The 19,694-nt window shown below is 44.6% G+C and overlaps 1 protein-coding gene across 1 annotated transcript in view; it reads right to left on the bottom strand.

The window, feature by feature from the left end:
• Nucleotides 1-19,694, bottom strand: part of ptenb (phosphatase and tensin homolog B) — a 246,300-nt gene that overhangs the window by 64,102 nt on the left and 162,504 nt on the right. The window contains exon 3 of the mRNA XM_072478959.1: nt 14,555-14,599. Within this exon, the coding sequence (XP_072335060.1) occupies nt 14,555-14,599 (45 nt within the window). The remainder of the gene's footprint in view (nt 1-14,554; nt 14,600-19,694) is intronic.

Here is a 19,694-nt window from a genome sequence, read left to right as displayed (position 1 = left end):
AAAATCTAGATCAATGCTTTGGATGTGGATACCAAATAGATTATCAAATTCGCAGACAGCCCACAATCCCACTAGGTGGGAATGTGTGTTGTGAGGAAGATGCAAAGCAGCTTCAGGGATTCGGACAGACTTTGAGTCTGGCGGTGGGGGATTGGGAAAATACTCAAAAGAGTTGGTGGTAGACAGTCAATGGCTAGTTTTTAAAGAAATACTGCACGGTCTGCAACATATGTTCCTTTAAGGCACAAACACCAAAAGTGTAAATCAACCGTGGTTAACAAAAAATGTTAAAGATTGCTTTAGATCAAAGGAAGTGCCTTACAAGTATGCAAGAAAAAATAAACCCGAGGACTGGGTGCAATTTAGAACCCAACAAAGGAGAGTCACCAAACTGATTAAGATAGGGAAAAGAGAATATGAATGCAAACCAGTGAGAAACATAAAAGGGAGACTGTAAAAGCTTTTTTCGGTAAGTAAAAAGGAAACAATGAGCTGGGCCAAATATGGGTCCATTACAGCTGGGGACAGGAGAATATATAATGTGGAATGGGGAAATGATGGAGAAACTAAACAGTTACTTGGTGCCCGTCTTCATGGAAGATGATACAGAAAATTTCCAAGAAATACTAGGTGACCAAGGAACCTGTGAAACCGAGGAACTAAAATAAATATACTATTAGCAAAGAGGTAATACTTGAAAAGTTATCTGGGTTGAAGGTTAGTAAATCCCTGGTCCAGATGAGCTTCATCCCAGAGTGCTGCAGGGGGTGGCTGGAGAGATAGTGGATGTATTGATGGTTATCGTCCAAAATTCTGTAGTTTCTGGAAAGATTTCTTGCAGACTGGAAAGTAGCAATTGCAACCTCACTAACGGGAGAAAAAAGGAGAATGAAGAATGATAGGTCTGTTAGTTTGATGTCATTGGCAGGGAAAATGTTAGAATCCAATTTTTAAAAAGTGATGACTTGACATTTGGAAAAAAATGTGAGATTGACGTGAGTAGACATTAATTTATGAAAGGAAAATGGTGTTTGCCAAACTTGTTGGGAGGTTTTTGAGGATGTTATTTGTAATATGTATGAAGGAGAACCCGTAGATGTGGTGTATTTGGATTTTCAGAAGGCTTTTGATGGTCCCACATAGGAAGTGAGTAAATAAAATTAAAGCACATGGGATTGGAGGAAATATATTAATATGGATTGAGAATTAACAGACAGAAAGCAGGGAGTAAGAATAAACGTATCATTCTCAGGATGGTAGGCTGTTACTAGTGGGGTACCACAAGAATCAGAGCGAGGTCCAAGCTAGTCACTATATAAATAATTTGCATGCGGGGACCAATTGCGATATTTCAAAATTTGCTGATACCACCAAACTGGGTGGGATCTAAGTTGTGAGCAAGATGCAACAAGGCTTCAAGAGGATCAGCTAAGTGAATGGGTTAGAACATAGTATGCAGAATATAATGTGAATAAATAAACACTGTTCACTTTGGTGGACAAAACAAAAAGGCACAACATTTCTTAAATGGTGGGAGGTTGGCAAGGATGGTGTCCAAAGGGACCTGGGTATCATCTTTAATGGGGCACTGAAAGTTAGCATGCAATTAGGAATTTTGGCCTTCATCGTGAGGGGACTCGAGTACAGGATGTCTTGTTGCAGTTATACACACCCTTGGTGAGACTTCACCTGGGGAATTGTGGACAGTTTTGATCTCCATATCTAAGCGAGGACACATTTACACTGAGGGAGTTCAGCAGAGTAACCACTTGTATGACAGGATTGTCTATGAGGAGACGAGGGGCGTGAATCTCCAGCCGCGTTGGGCTCTCACTTGAGCGCAATATGGCCGGTGAATTCCGGGAAAGCCCTTCAGCGAGCCTCCCAACAGCCTTCGCGCCTCCCGGGATTCTCCAACGCCTCGCGGGACATCAGATTCGGAAACACGCCCCAAATAGGCGTGACCGAATGACCCTCGTGGAAGTCAGTTGTAAACCAACTTACAACCTACCTATCTGCGTGGGATCTAACAGCCTCCTTCGATTCACCAGCCTCTCCAGGGAGGTTGCAGCTGGGCGCCGATCAGTGCTGGTCCAAACAAACGTGGACCAGGAGGAACGTCATGTGGAGGGTCTCCCGGGCCATCGGAGACCCCTGGGTGGTCAGGGTAAGTGCAGGGTGGCTCCATGCACCCCCCCCCCCCCCCCCCCCCACTGGAACATGGGTACCTTAGCACTGCCCAGCTGGCACCTTGTCACTGCCACCCTGGCACTGCCAAGGTGCCCAGATGACACAGCCAAGCCAGCAGGAGCATTGCCTTGGTGCCAGGGTGGCATTGCAAGGGTGCCCGAGTGCTAGGATGGCACAGCCAAGGACCAGGAGGCCCATACCCATGAAATGAGGATGGGAGGGGGGGGTTGAAGGGTGGGAGAGTGCAGGACAGATAAGTAGGGGCCTCTGGGAAATTTGGGGGGGGGGGGGGGGGGGGGGGGAGGTCCGGGAAGGAAAGGGGTGCTGCAAGGGGGCTTGGGGAAACCTGAAGATGGGGGGGGGGAACCCACCAGGGACCCCATAGCAGGATGTCCTCACTTGGGAGGTGTGGGATAGTGCCCATGTGTGTGGGTGGGTGACATTGCCCATGGGTGGGTGGGGGGGGGAGCAAACCCACAAGCTCACTTAGAGATCGGGACACCTTTTCAAAATGGCGGCAGATCCCTGAATTCAGTTTCCCAGTGCGAAAAAAAATACTAAGTGTGGCCTAAACCGGTGTGAAACTCCCCAGGTTCCAAAAACGTGACTAAGTGTCATTGAATAGCGATGGGGAACTCGCCAGCAAGAAACTCCCCGAAAAACCCGCCACTATTGAACTTGGAAATTTTTGGGGAGAATTGGGCCCCCGGTCTGTATTCCCTAGAGTTTCAAAGAATGAAACTTACAAAATTCTTACAGGGCGTCACAGACTAGATGTAGATGTTTCCCCTAGCTGATGGGTCTAAAACTAGGGGACATCATCTCAGGACAAGGGGTAGGCCATTTAAGACTGAGATGAGGAAGAATTTCTTCACTCAGGGGCTGGTGAATCTTTGGAATTCTCTCCTCTAGAGAGCTGTGGAAGTTCATTGAGGATGTTCAAGACCGAAATCGACAGGATTTCTGGGAACTAATGCTATCAAGGGAAAAGTAAATTGTGCAAAATGTGGCATTGAAGGTGATCAGGCATGGTCTAATTGAATGGCGGAAAAGGCTCAACAGGCAGAATGGCCTCATCGTATTCCTATGAGAAATGAGAGCACGCAAGAACATGGCAGATAGAATATAATGTGAAAATATGTGAGATTATCCTCTTTTTTTAGGAGGAATAGATATGCAGAGTATTTCTTGAAGTGACAGAAACTAGATTTACAAAGGGACCTGTGTGTCCTCATCCATATGTCACAAAGTTAAAATGCAGGTACAGCAAACAATTAGGAAGGCTAATGGTATGTTCGTCTTTATCGCAAGAGAATCGGAGTATAGGAGTAGCAAAGTCTTGCTTCAATTATATGGAACCTTGGTTAGCGTACCTAGAGAATTGTGTGCAGTTTTGGTCCCCTTACCTCAGGAAGGATGATATCGCCATAGGAGGAGTACAACGAAGGTTCGTCGGACTTGTTCCCGGAATGGCGGGACTGTGCTATGAAGAAAGATTGGGGAAACGGCCCTTTAATCTCTGGAGTTTTGAAGAATGAGAGGTGATCTCATTGAAACCCACAAAATTCTTAAAGGGATGGACAGGGTAGATGCAGGTAAAATGTTTCCCTGGTCGGGGAGTCTATGTCCAGGGGACACAATTTCTAAATAAGGATGAAACCACTTAGGACGGAGATTTGTTTTTACTCAGAGGCTTGTGAACGTTAGAAATTCTCTACCCATAGGGCTGTAGAAGCTCCGGTGAGAATGTTTAGTCATAGAGTATGTTTAAAGCAGAGATTGATACAAATCTAAATACAAACGACAAAGCGAGATGTGGGGAAAAGGCACCAAAGTAGGTGATCAGCCATGATCGTATAGAATGGCAGAGCAGGCTTAATGTACTGAATGGCCTACTCCTGCTCCTATGTTCCTAAGATCATAAGCAAGCAAGAATGGTTCACTATCACTCAAGTGACACTTTATTCATTGGGCCTGTGAGCAATCCATTAGGTGACCCAAAAAGAGTGAGTATTTAAAGGGACCTCAATTGTCAGAAATCATTCCAAACTTCATGGAAGCTTTTTCTGCCTTGGTGCTCGTGACCCCTAAAATCTCATCTCTTGACCCACTGTGATTCATGGCCCATGAGAAGAGCTGGGGGTTGGGGGGGGGGGGGGGGGGGGGGGGGGGGGGGCAGGGAGCTGGCAGTGAGCAACAAGGAAGACAAAAAATATCTGTGCAGCCGGAAAAAAAAACATTACTTTTAAATGTTAGATTAAATAAATTCCACTTCTGCAGAACATAGAACAGGAGTAGGCCATTTGGTCCATAAAGTCTGAACCGACGCTTTGAAAGAGCACCCTACCTGGGCCCACTCCCCCGCCCTATCCCCGTAACCCCACCTAATCTGCACATTTTTGGACTGTGGGAGGAAACTGGCGCACCCTGAGGAAACCCACATAGACACGGGAAGAATTTGCAAACTCGGCAGTTACACAAGGCTGTAATTGAACCTGGGTCTCTGGCTCTGTGATACAGCAGTGTCCACCACTGTGCCGCCCGAATTCAGAAAGCATCCAAACTTCTGCTATACAAGGTTTGAGGTTAATAAAACTCTCTAATAAAGCCTCCTAACTTTAAAGGGAAAGGAGGGTACTTGCCATTCATTATTTGTCCATTCTTTCATTCTTTTAATCTTTTTCTGTTCATGTATTTTAACTTCTTTCACCAATCATTTCTACAGTAGCATAAGCTGCCTTAATTTTAGAGGGCAAAGGCAGGAGATATGTGACATTAACAATTATAACGAGGCGCTGCACAAGAAGTGGTAGGAAAAGTTTGAGGACCTGGAGAATAGGTCGAGGAGGAGGAATCTCCGGATTCTGGGTCTCCCTGAAGGGGTGGAGGAGTCCGACGCTGGGGCATATGTAGCCACAACGCTGAACATGTTAATGGGCGCGGGAGCCTTCCGGCAGCCCTTGGAGCTGGATGGGGCTCACAGAGTCCTGGCAAGGAGGCTAAAGCCAATGAGCCGCCAAGGGCTGTAGTGGTGAGGTTTCACCAATTCATGGACAGGGAGTGCGTCCTGAGATGGGCGAAGAAGGAACAGAGCAGCAGCAGGTGGGAGAATACGGAGATCCGTATTTATCAAGACTGGAGTGCAGAGCTGGCTAAGAAGAGGGCTGGATTCAACCGGGCCAAGGCGGTGCTCCACTGAAAGGGGATGAAGTTCGGGCTGTTGCAGCCAGCGCGATTGTGCGTCACCTTTCAAGACCGCCACCATTATTTTGATACGCCGGATGAGGCGTGGACCTTTATACAAAATGAGAAGTTGGACTCGAACGAAGGGTTTGATGTGGAAGAGAGAGTGTGCAGGAGGCGCGGGCACGTGGCTGGCCTAAGAAAGGGGATGGCTAGTCGGCAGGGTGGGGGGGGGCGAGTAGCCCCCCTGATCCGGCTGATAACATGGAATGTGAGGCGCCTGAATGGGCCAGTCAAGAGGGCCCGGGTGTTCACGCACTTTAAGGGACTGAAGGCAGACGTTGTTATGCTTCAGGAGACGCACTTGAAGGTGGCAGATCAGATCAGGCTGAGAAAGGGATGGGTAGGGCAGGTCTTTCATTCAGGGCTGGATGCGAAGAACAGAGGGGTTGCAATACTGGTGGGAAAGTGGGTGTCGTTCGAGGCGCTGAATATTGTGGCGGATAATGGGGGTCGATACGTGATGGTGAGTGGTAGGTTGCAGGGGACCCGGGTGGTACTGGTGAATGTGTATGCCCCGAATTGGGACGATACAGGGTTTATGAAGCGCATGTCGGGTCAGGTCCCAGATCTGGAAGCTTGATAATGGGGGGGGGGGGGGGGGGGGGGGGACTTTAATACGGTACTGGACCCAGCATTGAACCGATCCAGGTCAAGGACGGGTAAGAGGCCAGCTGCGGCCAAGGTGCAAAGGGGGTTTATGGACCAGATGGGTGGAGTGGATCCGTGGAGGTTTGCCAGGCCGGTGGCCAGAGAGTTCTCTTTTTTCTCCCATGTACATAAGGCCTATTCACGGATAGACTTCTTTGTGATGAGTAGGGCACTGTTTCCAAGAGTGGAGGGAACGGAATATTTGGCTGTAGCGATTGCGGACCACGCCCCACACTGGGTGGAGTTGGAGTTGGGGGAGGAGAGGGACCAGCGCCCGCTGTGGCGCCTGGATGTGGGACTTGGCGGATGAGGAGGTTTGTGGGCAGGTCCGGGAGTGCAGTCAGGGATACATAGAGGCCAATGATAATGGGGAGGTGCAGGTGGGTGTGGTTTGGGAGGCTCTGAAGAGGGTGGTTAGGGGAGAGCTCATTTCAGTTAGGGCTCACAGGGAGAAGAGAGAGGGGATGGAGAGGGAGAGGTTGGTGGGGGAGATATTAAGGGTGGACAGGAGCTATGCAGAGGCCCCCGAAGAAGGTCTGCTGAGGGAGCGATGGAATCTCCAAATGGAATTTGATTTATTGACCATGGGGAAGGCAGAGGCTCAGTGGAGGAAAATGCAGGGGGCAGTATATGAGTATGGGGAGAAAGCGAGTCGGATGCTGGCGCATCATCTACGTAAGAGGGAGGCGGCGAGGGAGATTGGAGGAATCACGGACAGGGGGGGAAATACGGTGCGGAGTGCAGTTAAAATAAATGAGGTATTTAGGGATTTCTATGGGGACCTGTACAAATCCGAGCCCTCAGAGGGGGGAGAGGGAATGCGGCGGTTCTTAGATCAACTGAGGTTCCCGAGGGTGGAGGAAGAGCAGGTGGCTGACCTGGGGGCCTCGGTGGGGCTGGAGGAGCTGGTTAAGGGATTGGGGAGCATGCAGGCGGGCAAGGCCCAGGAGCTTTCGATACCTGGGTATCCAGGTAGCTAGGAACTGTGGATTCTTGAACTAAGATAGACCAAATATTAATAGTTAAGTCAAAAAACTGCAAAAAATTAAAGATGCCAAATTTCTCAAAACATGCCAACAGCCTTTGAAATTCCAACATGGTCAGTGAGTCAGTGGGCAGGATGTAATTGTTCCTTTTGTGCAATACATTACTTCATTGGGCAATTGCTCAAAGAGTGCAACAAGCTGAAACAATGCAATAATTAGTAAAAGATCAGCTACAAACAATAAATGAAAAATATGATTTTTGTGTCCTATGAAGTAATCCAGAACCAGATAAACATACGGTAATGCTGGAAATTTATAGCAAAAGTCTACATTTTTCTGTAATGTTTTTGGGATGGGAAGATGGGAAATTACGTGAGACATTCTAACACATCAACATACCAAGTCAGGAACTTTACCAAACCCATTGCGGGGCAGGGAAAAGCTGAGAGTGCAGTGTCATTTTATATACAGTTGAGTTGTTTTGAGATGCTGTCCACATAATGAAGTTGTACAATGTTTTAAAAGGGAAAATCTTTCTAGATGCGATATTTTCATGCAGAAATGTGACTGCGCTTCCTGATACAAACCGTATAACACGCACATTTGAAATGAGGCAGTACATTCCCGCCTCCAAGTTTCAGAAACAATCAACTACTTTTTTTATTGCCCATGAGCTAAAATTTAATAATATCTAAAAATAATTTGTACACCAAGCACATACGCCTCATTAAAAGCCGGGAGTTGTGAAATTTCAAAAGAGTGAGATAGAGATAGAATTTACAGTACAGAAGGAGGCCATTCGGCCCATCGAGTCTGCACCGGCTCTTGGAAAGAGCACCCTACCCAAGGTCAACACCGCCACCCTATCCCCATAACCCAGTAACCCCACCCAACACTAAGGGCAATTTAGGACACTAAGGAATATTTACCACACACTGTTTTGGATCTCTTAACAGCCACAATTAGGAAGAGCAAATGAAAGATTCATCATATATTCTAACTCATATATTGGCCAGCTGGTTGGTTGAATGCCCATAGTTCAGCACTTGTGCTGGAGGGGCTTTGGTGAAATAGGTACAGTGGAGTTTTCTGGACTTCCCTTAAAGTGAGAAATTATTTGCTGCTTAATATTGCAAACAATGAACACAAACAATTGATCGCTGGATCCATTTAGTAATGTGATTTCTGACTGAGAGCACAACATTCAAAGAGGGATAGTAAGCATTCCCAGTATTCTGGGAAACATTTTGCACTTATCCAGCAACCTTATAAAAAAAATAATTCATTTCATCTCCTGTTTATGAATCCTTGATATGTGTAGATTGCCTGCTGCGTGTCCCAAAATAACAACCATTACTATAATTGTGGCTACAAATAGCTTTAAAGGAGCTATCAGTACATGAAAATACACAATACAAACATATTCTTTTCCTTCCTTCTTGTGGGTCACAACAGACTCCGTTTTCTCCATATTTGTCACTTACCTTGTACCACAATATTTTGATTAAATCTTCACTGGAAATATTTATTTCATCATCATATTGCACCTCATTAAAGTAAGCAGCTGTCCTACATTATCTTTTGGAAGTCGCATGGAAATCCAAATGTAGCTTTTCATTAGTAAGTTAAAAAAGCAAGCAAAATATGATCTCATATTCATAGGTCCATGGCAAGTTTGTTTCTTTTAATATTCTTTCAAGGAATATGGGCATCAATAGCAAGGTCAGCATTTGTTGCCCATCTCGAATTGCCCTTGAATGGAGTGTACTCGAACAGGCGCAAGAATGTGGCGACTAGGGGCTTTTCACAGTAACTTCATTGCAGTGTTAATGTAAGCCTACTTGTGACAATAAAGAATATTATTTGTTAGGCCATTTCAGAGGCTGTGGACCTGAAGACGCACATAAGGATGGTATGGTACCTTCTCTAAAGGGCATTAATAAACCAGCTGGACTTTTATAAAAATCTATGATAGGCAACATGGATATTCGTGCATGCCCTTATGGGGGTTAATTGTGATGTACTTTCTGCATGTTTCACCTAGTTCAAGCTGGAGGGAGGAATGGCTCATATCCAGTTTTGTGAAGGTTTGACCTCCTGCCAATTTGGCATACAAATCCTCTATACGTGGCATGGGGTACCGATCTAGCAGTGAGACTTTGTTGACTGTAAGCTTGTAATCTCCGCACAGCTCACTCCATAAACTGTACTGGCTGTATTATTCCAAGGCTTTCCAACTGCTCAATTTCTGTCTTTACCTTCGCAAGCAAAGAGCATGGAACAGGCTAAGCCCGGAAATATTTTGTTAAGGTGTCGGGATCCACATAGATCTTGGCCCGCGTTCTTGACCCTTGGTCCTTTTGTTTTATAGAGGCCTTCTTGGAATACTTTGAGATATTTGTTAATAACCCCATACAATTCACTGATCCCCAATTCAAACATTTTCAGCCAGCCCAGTCAGATCTTGGAGCCAATCCCTGCCCATGAGACTAGGTCCTGATCCTCACATGACTATGACTGGGAGCCATGCTGACTGCTGTCCACAAGCTACCGAGGTCATGGCAGTCGCCACAATCTTCAACGGTTCTCCCGCATACATGGTTAGTCTGGCCCTGGTGTCCCTTAGGTTTAAGGATGGAATGCTCAATTAGAGATGCTGGAATATCTGTTCTCCAGGACGGAGATGGCAGCTCACATATCCACCTCCATCTGTAAGGAATGACCATGGACAGCAGCCTTATTCTTATTCGGGCGACCTTGGTTGTGACAATGCAGTCTAAGTATATTGTTTTGACCTCTGAGGGCGGTTATACTTTTTAGGCATGGGTCTGAGGTGACTTTAGCTTCTGGCCTGGGCTGCAAGCGGCAGCCTTGCCTAGGCCATGACCTTCAATAGTACCTACAGCAGCCCAGCTGTCACTTGCAATCCTCTGGGTATGTTTCCCGGGTATTTATGGGATTATCCAGCTATTTACTTTTTAAATGCCAGGATGCCCTTTCAGAATGTTGGGTTGATGATGGGTGAGGCATGTGGGTACCTTCCTCTATTTCACTGGCTTCACTAAGTGAGGACCCTCCCCCCAATCTGAGTACGCTACTATCCATCATCCCTTGATGTTCTTTCTCAGCATTCTCCAAGTATAAAGCTATTTTCAATGTTGCCTTTTTTTCACTTTTTTAAAAATTAAGGTTTCCAATTAAGGGGCAATTTAGTGTGGCCAATTCACCTACCCTGCACATCTTTGGATTGTGGGGGTGAGACCCACGCAGACACGGGGACAATGTGCGAACACCACATGGACAGTGACCTGGGGCCGGGATCGAACCAGTGTCCTTGGCGCTGTGAGACAGCAGTGCTAACCACTGTGCCACCGTGCTGCCCTACAATATTGCCTTGTTGAGGTCTAGGTTGGGATACATTAATAATCTTTTCTGGGTTGTAATATTGTTAATCCCACACACTGGCCGATCACGTAGCATCTCAGTTAGGGGCGGGCCAAATTCGCAGTACTCTGCCGCCTCCCTCAAATCAGGAAGGAACTCCGTAACGGGTTCGCGCGGGGTCCTTCCAGCTGTGTTAAAACGGTAGCTTTGAAGAATTGTGGACAGCTTTGGTTCATAAGCTCAAACGATTTAGTGTTGGCGTCACTGGATAAATTAAGCTTTTGAAATGCTAAACGCCGGGGTCCGGCATGCTGTGAGGAGGATTACCTTTTGTCTCTCAACCTCTTCAATACTGTTGCCAGAAAATAAATAGCGCATTTGTGTAGCATACTGGCTCCAGTCTTCCAAAGAAAGGCACCTCTGGGTTTTAAAAAAAATCTTAGCGGAGTTGTCATTTAAGAGTTTAAAAAAGGCTGCTCAGAATCCCATGCTGATCGTAGTCACCAGGCTTTCTGAATGCAGGCTATATCAACAAATGCCAAAGATTTCAGTTGTACTGTTATGCTATATCTTCAGTCAAACTCAACATCTCCATTAATCCACTCTACTTTATTGTCCAGTCCCGGACAGCACAGTGGCGCAGTGGTCAGCACTGCTACCTACGGCGCTGAGGACCCGGGTTCGATCCTGACCCCGGGTTGCTGTCTGTGCGGAGTTTGCACATTCTCCCAGTGTCTGCGTGGGTTTCACCCCCACAACCCAAAGATGTGCAGGGTAGGTTAATTGGCCACTCTAAATTGCCGTTGGGGAAAAAAAAAAAAGATTGGGTACAAGTTTTTTCTTTTATAAACTTTATTATCTAGCAAGGTCACATTGTTTACCAAATTTCTTCCTAATTTAGCCTCGCCATGAAAATGAAATGAAATGAAAATCGCTTATTGTCACAAGTTGGTTTCAAATTAAGTTACTGTGAAAAGCCCCTAGTCGCCACATTCCGGCACCTGTTCGGGGAGGCTGTTCCGGGAATCGAACCGTGCTGCTGGCCTGCTTTCCAAGCCAGCGATTTAGCCCTGTGCTAAACAGCCCCATATTATAAAATCATGAAGCTCTATAGCATCGAAAGAGGCCATTTGATCCATTGTGCTTGGTTTGGCTCTCTAATCTTTTACATTTTAAGTGCCATATGTTTTGTAATGCACACCAGTTAACATATGTGCGACATAGTGGTTCAAGATGAGAATGTGTCAATTTTCCGTAACTAACTTCACCAGTACAGAGTCCAGAACCCTGTGCACTAAACTATGGTACTAAAATCAGCTGTCAATGACAATCAAATACTGCTCCTCAAAGTATCTTAATAATAAGCTATTAACAGCTGAAAAACAAGGCTACATTGTACTATGCTAGTCTTTCTGGAACTAATCTGCTCCAGTGGAAAAGAATGTACACAACAAAGCATAATATTCATTCCCTCATCACCAAATCCCTCCTCTTACATCAGCAGATCTCGATGGCTACTTGGCCATTTAATCAAAAACTTGTTAAAGAAAATGTCAAATATCAAGTGTAAAATGCTACTGAATGTGTCCTGAAAATGTACGTTCTCAGACTAATCAACTGTACAGTTTGCAGTAAACAATATCAGTTAATTTGGGAAATTAGTTAAACCTAAGGTCTGCAAAGGACTAAACTCAACTGGGAGAAAATGCATGTAACCACAATGAAACAAAAAGGTTATATACAACAGATAAAATATTAATGTGTAATTTTGTTTGTGTTACACTTCTGCACATGTACTTTTGCACAAGCGAAGTGAGACTATCAAATTGCTGGGATACTATAATCATAATTTTTTATACCAACCATTATTTTGAGTATTATTTTCTACACTGGAAATAAATTCAGATTAGATTGAGAACAACAGATCTTCAATGGCATTGGAAGAGAAAAGGAAGAGAAAATATTGGTTTTTAATACACAGGGAATAATATTTTTAAAAATCTTGCCAGGATATGAAGGTAACGTGCTTCAATTTGTTAGGGTGGGATATCTAGGCTAGGTAAACCTTTTTATGTACCTTCAGTTCAACCTTTTTTTCTCCTGTTATGTGGCTGGAAGTGCTTCTCTCAGTTGACAGTCTGCTGTTGGACATAGTCACCAATCTGAATAATGGACCAAATGGTACATGCCCCAAAGTGGATGATAGTAGCTCGGCACAGCTCAAGACAGGATCTCAAAAGTATTGAATCCTACCTCACACCCACTACTACTGAAACCTCATCTGTAACCTTTTCATCTCCAAGCTGTAGCATTTCCAATCTCTCCTCACTGATCTCCCTATTTATAAACCACATTTTGCCCAAAACAGTCAACAGAATTGCCAACTGTAATTGGCTCCAGAACCCTCAAAGAACCATGGAAGAATAGATTAGAATCCATAAAATCCCTCCAGTGCAGGAGGAGGCCATTCAGCCCATCGGGTCTGCAATAACCCTCCAAAAGAGCACCGCGTATAGGCCCACTCCCCACCCTATCCCTGTAACCCACGCATGATCATAGCCAATACACCTAACCTGCACATCTTTGGGAGAAACTGCAGCACCAGATGGTAACCCACACAGGCACCGGGAAAAACGTGCAAACTCCACACAGTCACCAACGGCCAGAGTCAAAGCAGGGCCCCTGATGCTGTGAGGTAGCAGTGCTAACCACTGCACCATAATGTTGCCCCAAATTCAAAAGACATGTTCTCATTTACTAGCAAGCCAACAGGCTTAGCTTTGGGTTCCACCAGAATTTCTTCCTGTCCTACCAACTGTGTTGATACTGGATTACTTTGAAATTCCACTCTCCTCTAATCCTCGACGCCGTTAGACCTGGACCCAATTGTCCTTCTGTCTTGTTTACTTTCTTCAAAACTCACCTCTTTAGCCATACCCTTGGTCACATCCTGTGAGAAACTGTTAGTTTGCGGTGTCCAGCTGTTGATTCAGAATACTTTGGAACATTTGATTGTTGAAGGCACGATAACATTCTGGAATTTGCTAAATGTGACACTATTGCGGAGGTAATGGAAATCATACACTAAATATGCACTACTGGAGCATAATTTACAATAATGCATTTATGGCAAAGAAAATGATGACATCTATGGCATTTTATACTTTCAATATCCTGTAGGGCACCATCGACTAGAAAATTTATTGGAACAGTCACATAATACTGTGGCTGCAAGAGCAAGTCAGAGGACATCGATGTTTTTCAGCAAGTTACCCACCTGTCAACATCTAAAGGAACAGGTCAGAGTGTGATGCAATACTCTCCACTTGCCTGAATGAGTTCAGCTCTAACAGCACTCGAGAAGCTCAACATCACCAAGGTCAAAGAAGGGGAGAGACTAGAGTGCATCACTACCCCTGGAAATGTCACCTTAATTTGATTGGCTATGTTAACTTTAAAGATTTTAGTTTTTGCTACAGTGTATTAGAGGTACCCCTTTCAAAACGGATACTTAGTTCCACTTAATTCGTAACCTTCTGATTGGATCAGAGAGAGGTAGGTCAAAGCAGTTAAACTTGATCAGCAGCCTATTTACCACCCCAAACATTCTCTCCACCACCAGAGCATTGGGGTGCTATGCTTTCCATCTACAAAATGCACAACAGAAACTCATTAAGTTTTTTTTTGGCAGCACCTCCTAAACCCATGACCTCTACCACCTGGAAAGACACGGTCAGCAAGTGCACAGGAAGACCACAAACTGCAAGTTACCCTCTAAGCCATACACCAACTTGACTTGGAAATGTATTGCTGTTCCTTCATTGTCGCTGAATTAATATTCAGCAACCCCCAACCGAAAAACAATGGACAATATCTGCACCGCAGGCACTACAGTAGTTTAAGAATGCTGCTCACCATCACTGTCTCAAGAGCAATGAATGTTGGCCATCAATTTCCATACCGTGAAAAGATAAATAAAACATTCCCTGTTGAGCACTGCATTTTTCAAAAAGGAATATTTTGAATTGATATCGTCATTCATTTGACTTCTACAATTTAATATCTATAACCAGAAAGAGATAACATAAAAGAATACTTACAGGTTGTATATTTTGTAATGGTTTTTATGCTTTGCATCCAAAAACCTAGGTTAAGACAAAAAGTGTGTTTAGACTTGATAAAATATAAAATAGTTTGCCACAAAATTTTCAACTGCATTCTGCAGAATTACACTATTCTAAACACTAATTTGTAAATCAATGAAAATATTAATTAGTTTGCATAGTTTCTCGGCAACAATAAGATTATAAATTTGCATAATTTAGGCAAGTTCCGTTAGACAAAAATTAAGCTAACCTCTTCTTTTAAAGATTGTTTGAACAGAAAATAGGGGATCGATTAGAAACACATTTGAACCCTGTCAAGAAAATGTATATTAATCATACACAGATATGGGTAGGTGGATAGTGATAAAACACACAAGCAAAGCTATTTGACACCTCATCCATATAAAAAGCTTTTGAGAGTCAGACGTCTGAATTTGGATCAAATGTGCTGTTTAACATCTCTGTGTATTAACAGTATAAGAAAATAAGTAAAACAGATCTGGTCAGTAATTCAGTAAGATCGCGGCTGAACTTTTACATGAACGCCACTTTCCCACCCTATCCCCATAACTCGTGAATCTCTTTGTGTCCAATAAATGTTAGGCATATTCAATGACCAAGTCCTTTGTGTACCCAAATAGGCGCCGGAATATGGCAACTAGAGGCTTTTCACAGTAACTTCATTGCAGTGTTAATGTAAGCCTACTTGTGACAATAAAGACTTTTTAAAAATAGAATTGTTCCATGAAATCTTTTCCTGCTGTATATGAGCCACACATAAAAGTAATTGTCTAAGTATTTTATGCAACAATTAGATTTTAGTCTTCCATGAGGAAATCAATCTATGCCTATTGTTTACAAATTAATCTGTTAATGGAATCCATAGAACAGCGCTTGCACTATTGTACCATCTCTCGTGACAAACGTCCGGTTTTGAAACAGGAGGAAGTTACTTAGCCAACACAACACGTGGGTCAAATGAAGTTCAAAAGCAGCTCATTTAAACACTTGTAACCACCCCTTATTTCAACAATTAAAGGGAACTAGGCAACTATTAGATTAGCCTTTAGCTATACAGCTAATTGTATTTCAGATGAACAAATAAAAAAACTGAGAAATAGACATTGGGTACATGATCTCAATATTAATCTGCAGTATGCAAGTGCAAATAAGACAGTATGCAAGTGTACTAATTATATTTTGGCAGTATGTGCAAGTGTTTTTTGATTATTAAGCATTTTACTTCGTTAGTCACTGAATAGCAATAGATGTTTGTTAATTAAGTGTACACATTCAGTACATTTACCTGTATGGTGACAGTGTCTTAAAGGCTTTATCTACTAAAATTAGTCAGCGATTTCTAATGGACAATGTTGCTTATGATGGCCTGAAAAATTACCGCAGAAAGACACATTATACTATCTACGTGCCAATCAACAGTGCAGAAAACACAGTGCAATGCTTTCTGTGTAAGCTCATGAAAGCATAAGACCGGCAGCCCCCAAAAGTTTGTTCCCTATTTTCCAGCATTTTCCCCAAATTCAATTATTATTGAACAAACCATGAATGAACTCTACATTTCACTTAAATTTGTCTGTTGTATTTAGTGCAGTGTCAAAGTCTGCAAATTGATTTAAATAGATCTACTAACTCAGAAGGCATAGATGGGTATTTTTTGATAGAACATAGAAAATACAGCACAGAACAGGCCCTTCGGCCCACGATGTTGTGCCGAACCTTTGTCCTAGATTAATCATAGATTATCATTGAATTTACAGTGCAGAAGTAGGCCATTCGGCCCTTTGAGTCTGCACCGGCTCTTGAAAAGAGCACCCTACCCAAACTCAACACCTCCACCCAACACCAAGGGCAATTTGGACATGAAGGGCAATTTATCATTGGCCAATTCACCTAACCCGCACATCTTTGGACTGTGGGAGGAAACCGGAGCACCCGGAGGAAACCCACGCAGACACGGGGAGGACGTGCAGACTCCGCACAGACAATGGCCCAAGCCGGAATCGAACCTGGGACCATGGAGCTGTGAAGCAATTGTGCTATCCACAATGCTACGGTGCTGCCCTTAAGAACAAATAAATCTACACTATATCATTTTACCGTAATCCATGTACCTATCCAATAGCTGCTTGAAGGTCCCTAATGTTTCTGACTCAACTACTTCCACAGGCAGTGCATTCCATGCCCCCACTACTCTCTAGGTAAAGAACCTACCTCTGATATCCCTCCTATATCTTCCACCTTTCACCTTAAATTTATGTCCCCTTGTAATGGTGTGTTCCACCCGGGGAAAAAGTCTCTGACTGTCTACTCTATCTATTCCCCTGATCATCTTATAAACCTCTATCAAGTCGCCCCTCAGCCTTCTCCGCTCTAATGAGAAAAGGCCTAGCACCCTCAACCTTTCCTCGTAAGACCTACTCTCCATTCCAGGCAACATCCTGGTAAATCTTCTTTGCACCTTTTCCAGAGCTTCCACATCCTTCCTAAAATGAGGCGACCAGAACTGTACACAGTACTCCAAATGTGGCCTTACCAAAGTTTAGAAGAATAAAGAGGCCACATACTTCTTTCTGAAACTTCTGAAGATCAGTTGTCAGGATACTATACTGAGGTGCTCACCAAGCTGGCATGCCAAGCATCAAAACCACATTGAAACAGTCACAATTGAGTTGGACTGGTCATGTAGCTTACCAAATCTAATCTTTTGGAAAGTTTGAATCTGGGGAGTATGCTACAAAAACGCTTTGAAGGCTTCATTTAGGAGTTTTCAAATCAACTTAGTACTGGGAGAAGCTTGCCTAGGAACGCTGCTCCTGGCTCAACCAAATAAAAAGTGATGCAGCCTCCTTCGACAGCAAGGTGGTGGAATTTAAACTCAATAAAGCATCTGGAACTTAAAGACTAATGATGACCATGAAACCACTGTGAGTTGTCGTAAAATAACATCTGATTCACTAATGTCCTTAAGGGGAGGAAATCCACCATCCTTACCTGTTCTGGCCTACATGTGACTTAAGATCCATAGCAATGCAGCTAACTCTTAAATGCCCCAGAAATGGTCTAGGGTTGAATGCACTCAGTTGCATTCAACCACTATGAAAACACAAAACAGGAATGAAACCAGACCGACCACCCGGCATCGAACCAGGCACCGGAAACGACAATGGCAAACCCAGCCTTGTCGGCCCTGCAAAGTCCTCCTTACTCACATTTAGGGATTTGTGCCAAAGTTAGCAGAGCTGTCTCATAGACTAGACAAGCAACAGCCTGACATAGTCATACTCACAGAATCATACCTCACAATGTCCCAGCCACCACTATCACCATTCCTGGATATGTCCTGTCTCATGGGCAGGACAGACCCAGCAGGTGATGGCACAGTGGTATACAGTCAGGAGGGAGTTGCCCTGGGAGAGCTCAACATCGACTCTGGATCCCATGAAGTCTCATGGCTTTAGGTAAAACATGGGCAAGGAAACCTGCTGATTACCACATGGTGGCCACCATCTGCTGATGAATCGGTACTCCTCCATGGTGAACACCATTTGGAGGAAGCACCGAGGGTGGCAAAGGCGCAGAATATGCTCTGGGTGGGACACTTCCATCACCAAGTGTGGCTTGGTAGTACCACCACAGACCGAGCTGGCCAGGTCCTAAAGCACATAGCTGCTAGATTCGGACGGCAGCAGGTGGTGAGGAAACCAAGCGGGAAAAACATACATGATCTCAAGTTCACCAATCTGCCTGCTCAGATGTGTCTGCCTATGACAGTATTGGTAGAAGTGACCATCGCACAGCCCTTGTGGAGACAACGTCCCGTCTTCACATTGAGGATACCCTCCATTGTGTTGTGTGGCACTTCCACCGCACTAAATGGGATAGACTTTGAAGAGATCTAGCAACTGACTGAGCATTCATTAGGTGCTGTGGGCCATCAGCTGCAGCAGAATTGTATTCAACCACAATCTGCAATCTCATGACCAACATATCCGCCACTCTAGCATTACCACCAAGCCAGGGGATCAACCCTAGTTCAATGAAGAGCGCAGTAAAGCATGCCATGAGCAACACGAGGCATACCGAAAAATGAGGAGTCAACCTGGTGAAGCTACAACACAGGACTATGTGTGCGCCAAACAACATTATCAGCAAGTAATAGACAGAGCTAAGCAATTCCACAACAAACGCATCGGATCCAAGCTCTGCAGTTCTGCCGCATCCAGCTGTGAATGGTGGTGGACAATTAAACTCAGTGGAGATGGTGGTTCCACAAATATCTCCATCCTCAATGACGGAGGAGCCCAGCACGTGTGCAAAAGTGACAAGTCCAAAGCATTCGCAACAATATTCAGCCAGAAGTGCCAAGTGGATGATCCATCTCGATCTCCTCCGGAGGTCCCCAGCATCACAGATGTCAGTCTTCAGCCAATACGATTCACTCCATATGATATCAAGAAACAGCTCAAGGCACTGGATACTACAACAGCTGTGGGCCCTGACAATATTTCAGCAATAGTATTAAAGACTTGTGGTCCAGAACTTGCCGCACACCATGCCAAGCTGTTCCTGTACAGCTACAACACTGGCATCTACCCGGCAATGTGGAAAATGGCCCAGGTGTGTCCTGATGTCCTGTGCACAAGAAATAGGACAAATCAAACCCAGCCAATTACCGCCCTATTAGACTACTCTCCATCATCAGCAAAATTATGGAAGGAGCCATCAAAAGTGCTATCATGCAGCACTTACTCTGTTCACAGATGCTCAGTTTGGGTTCTGCCAGGGTCACTCAGCTCCTGACCTCATTGCAGCCGTGGTTCAAACATCGACAAATGAGCTGAATGCCAGAGATGAGAGTGATGGCCTTTGACATCAAGGCAGCGTTTGGCAAGTATGGCATCAAGGAGCCCAAGCAAAACTGGAGTCAATGGGAATCAGGGGGAAACTCTCTGCTGGTTGGAGTCATACCTGGCACAAAGGAAGAAAGTTGTGGTGGTTGGAGGTTAATCATCTCAGCTCAGGAAATCACTGCAGGAGTTCCTCGGGGTAGTGTCCTAGGCCCAACCATCTTCAGTTGCTTCATCAATAGCCTCCCTTCCATAGTAAGGTCAGA

This window comes from Scyliorhinus torazame, chromosome 16 (assembly GCF_047496885.1).
Source record: "Scyliorhinus torazame isolate Kashiwa2021f chromosome 16, sScyTor2.1, whole genome shotgun sequence".
Taxonomy (NCBI): Eukaryota; Metazoa; Chordata; class Chondrichthyes; order Carcharhiniformes; family Scyliorhinidae; genus Scyliorhinus; species Scyliorhinus torazame.
The sequence above is the reverse complement of the archived record's forward strand: the minus strand, read 5'-3'. Positions and strand labels throughout refer to the sequence as shown.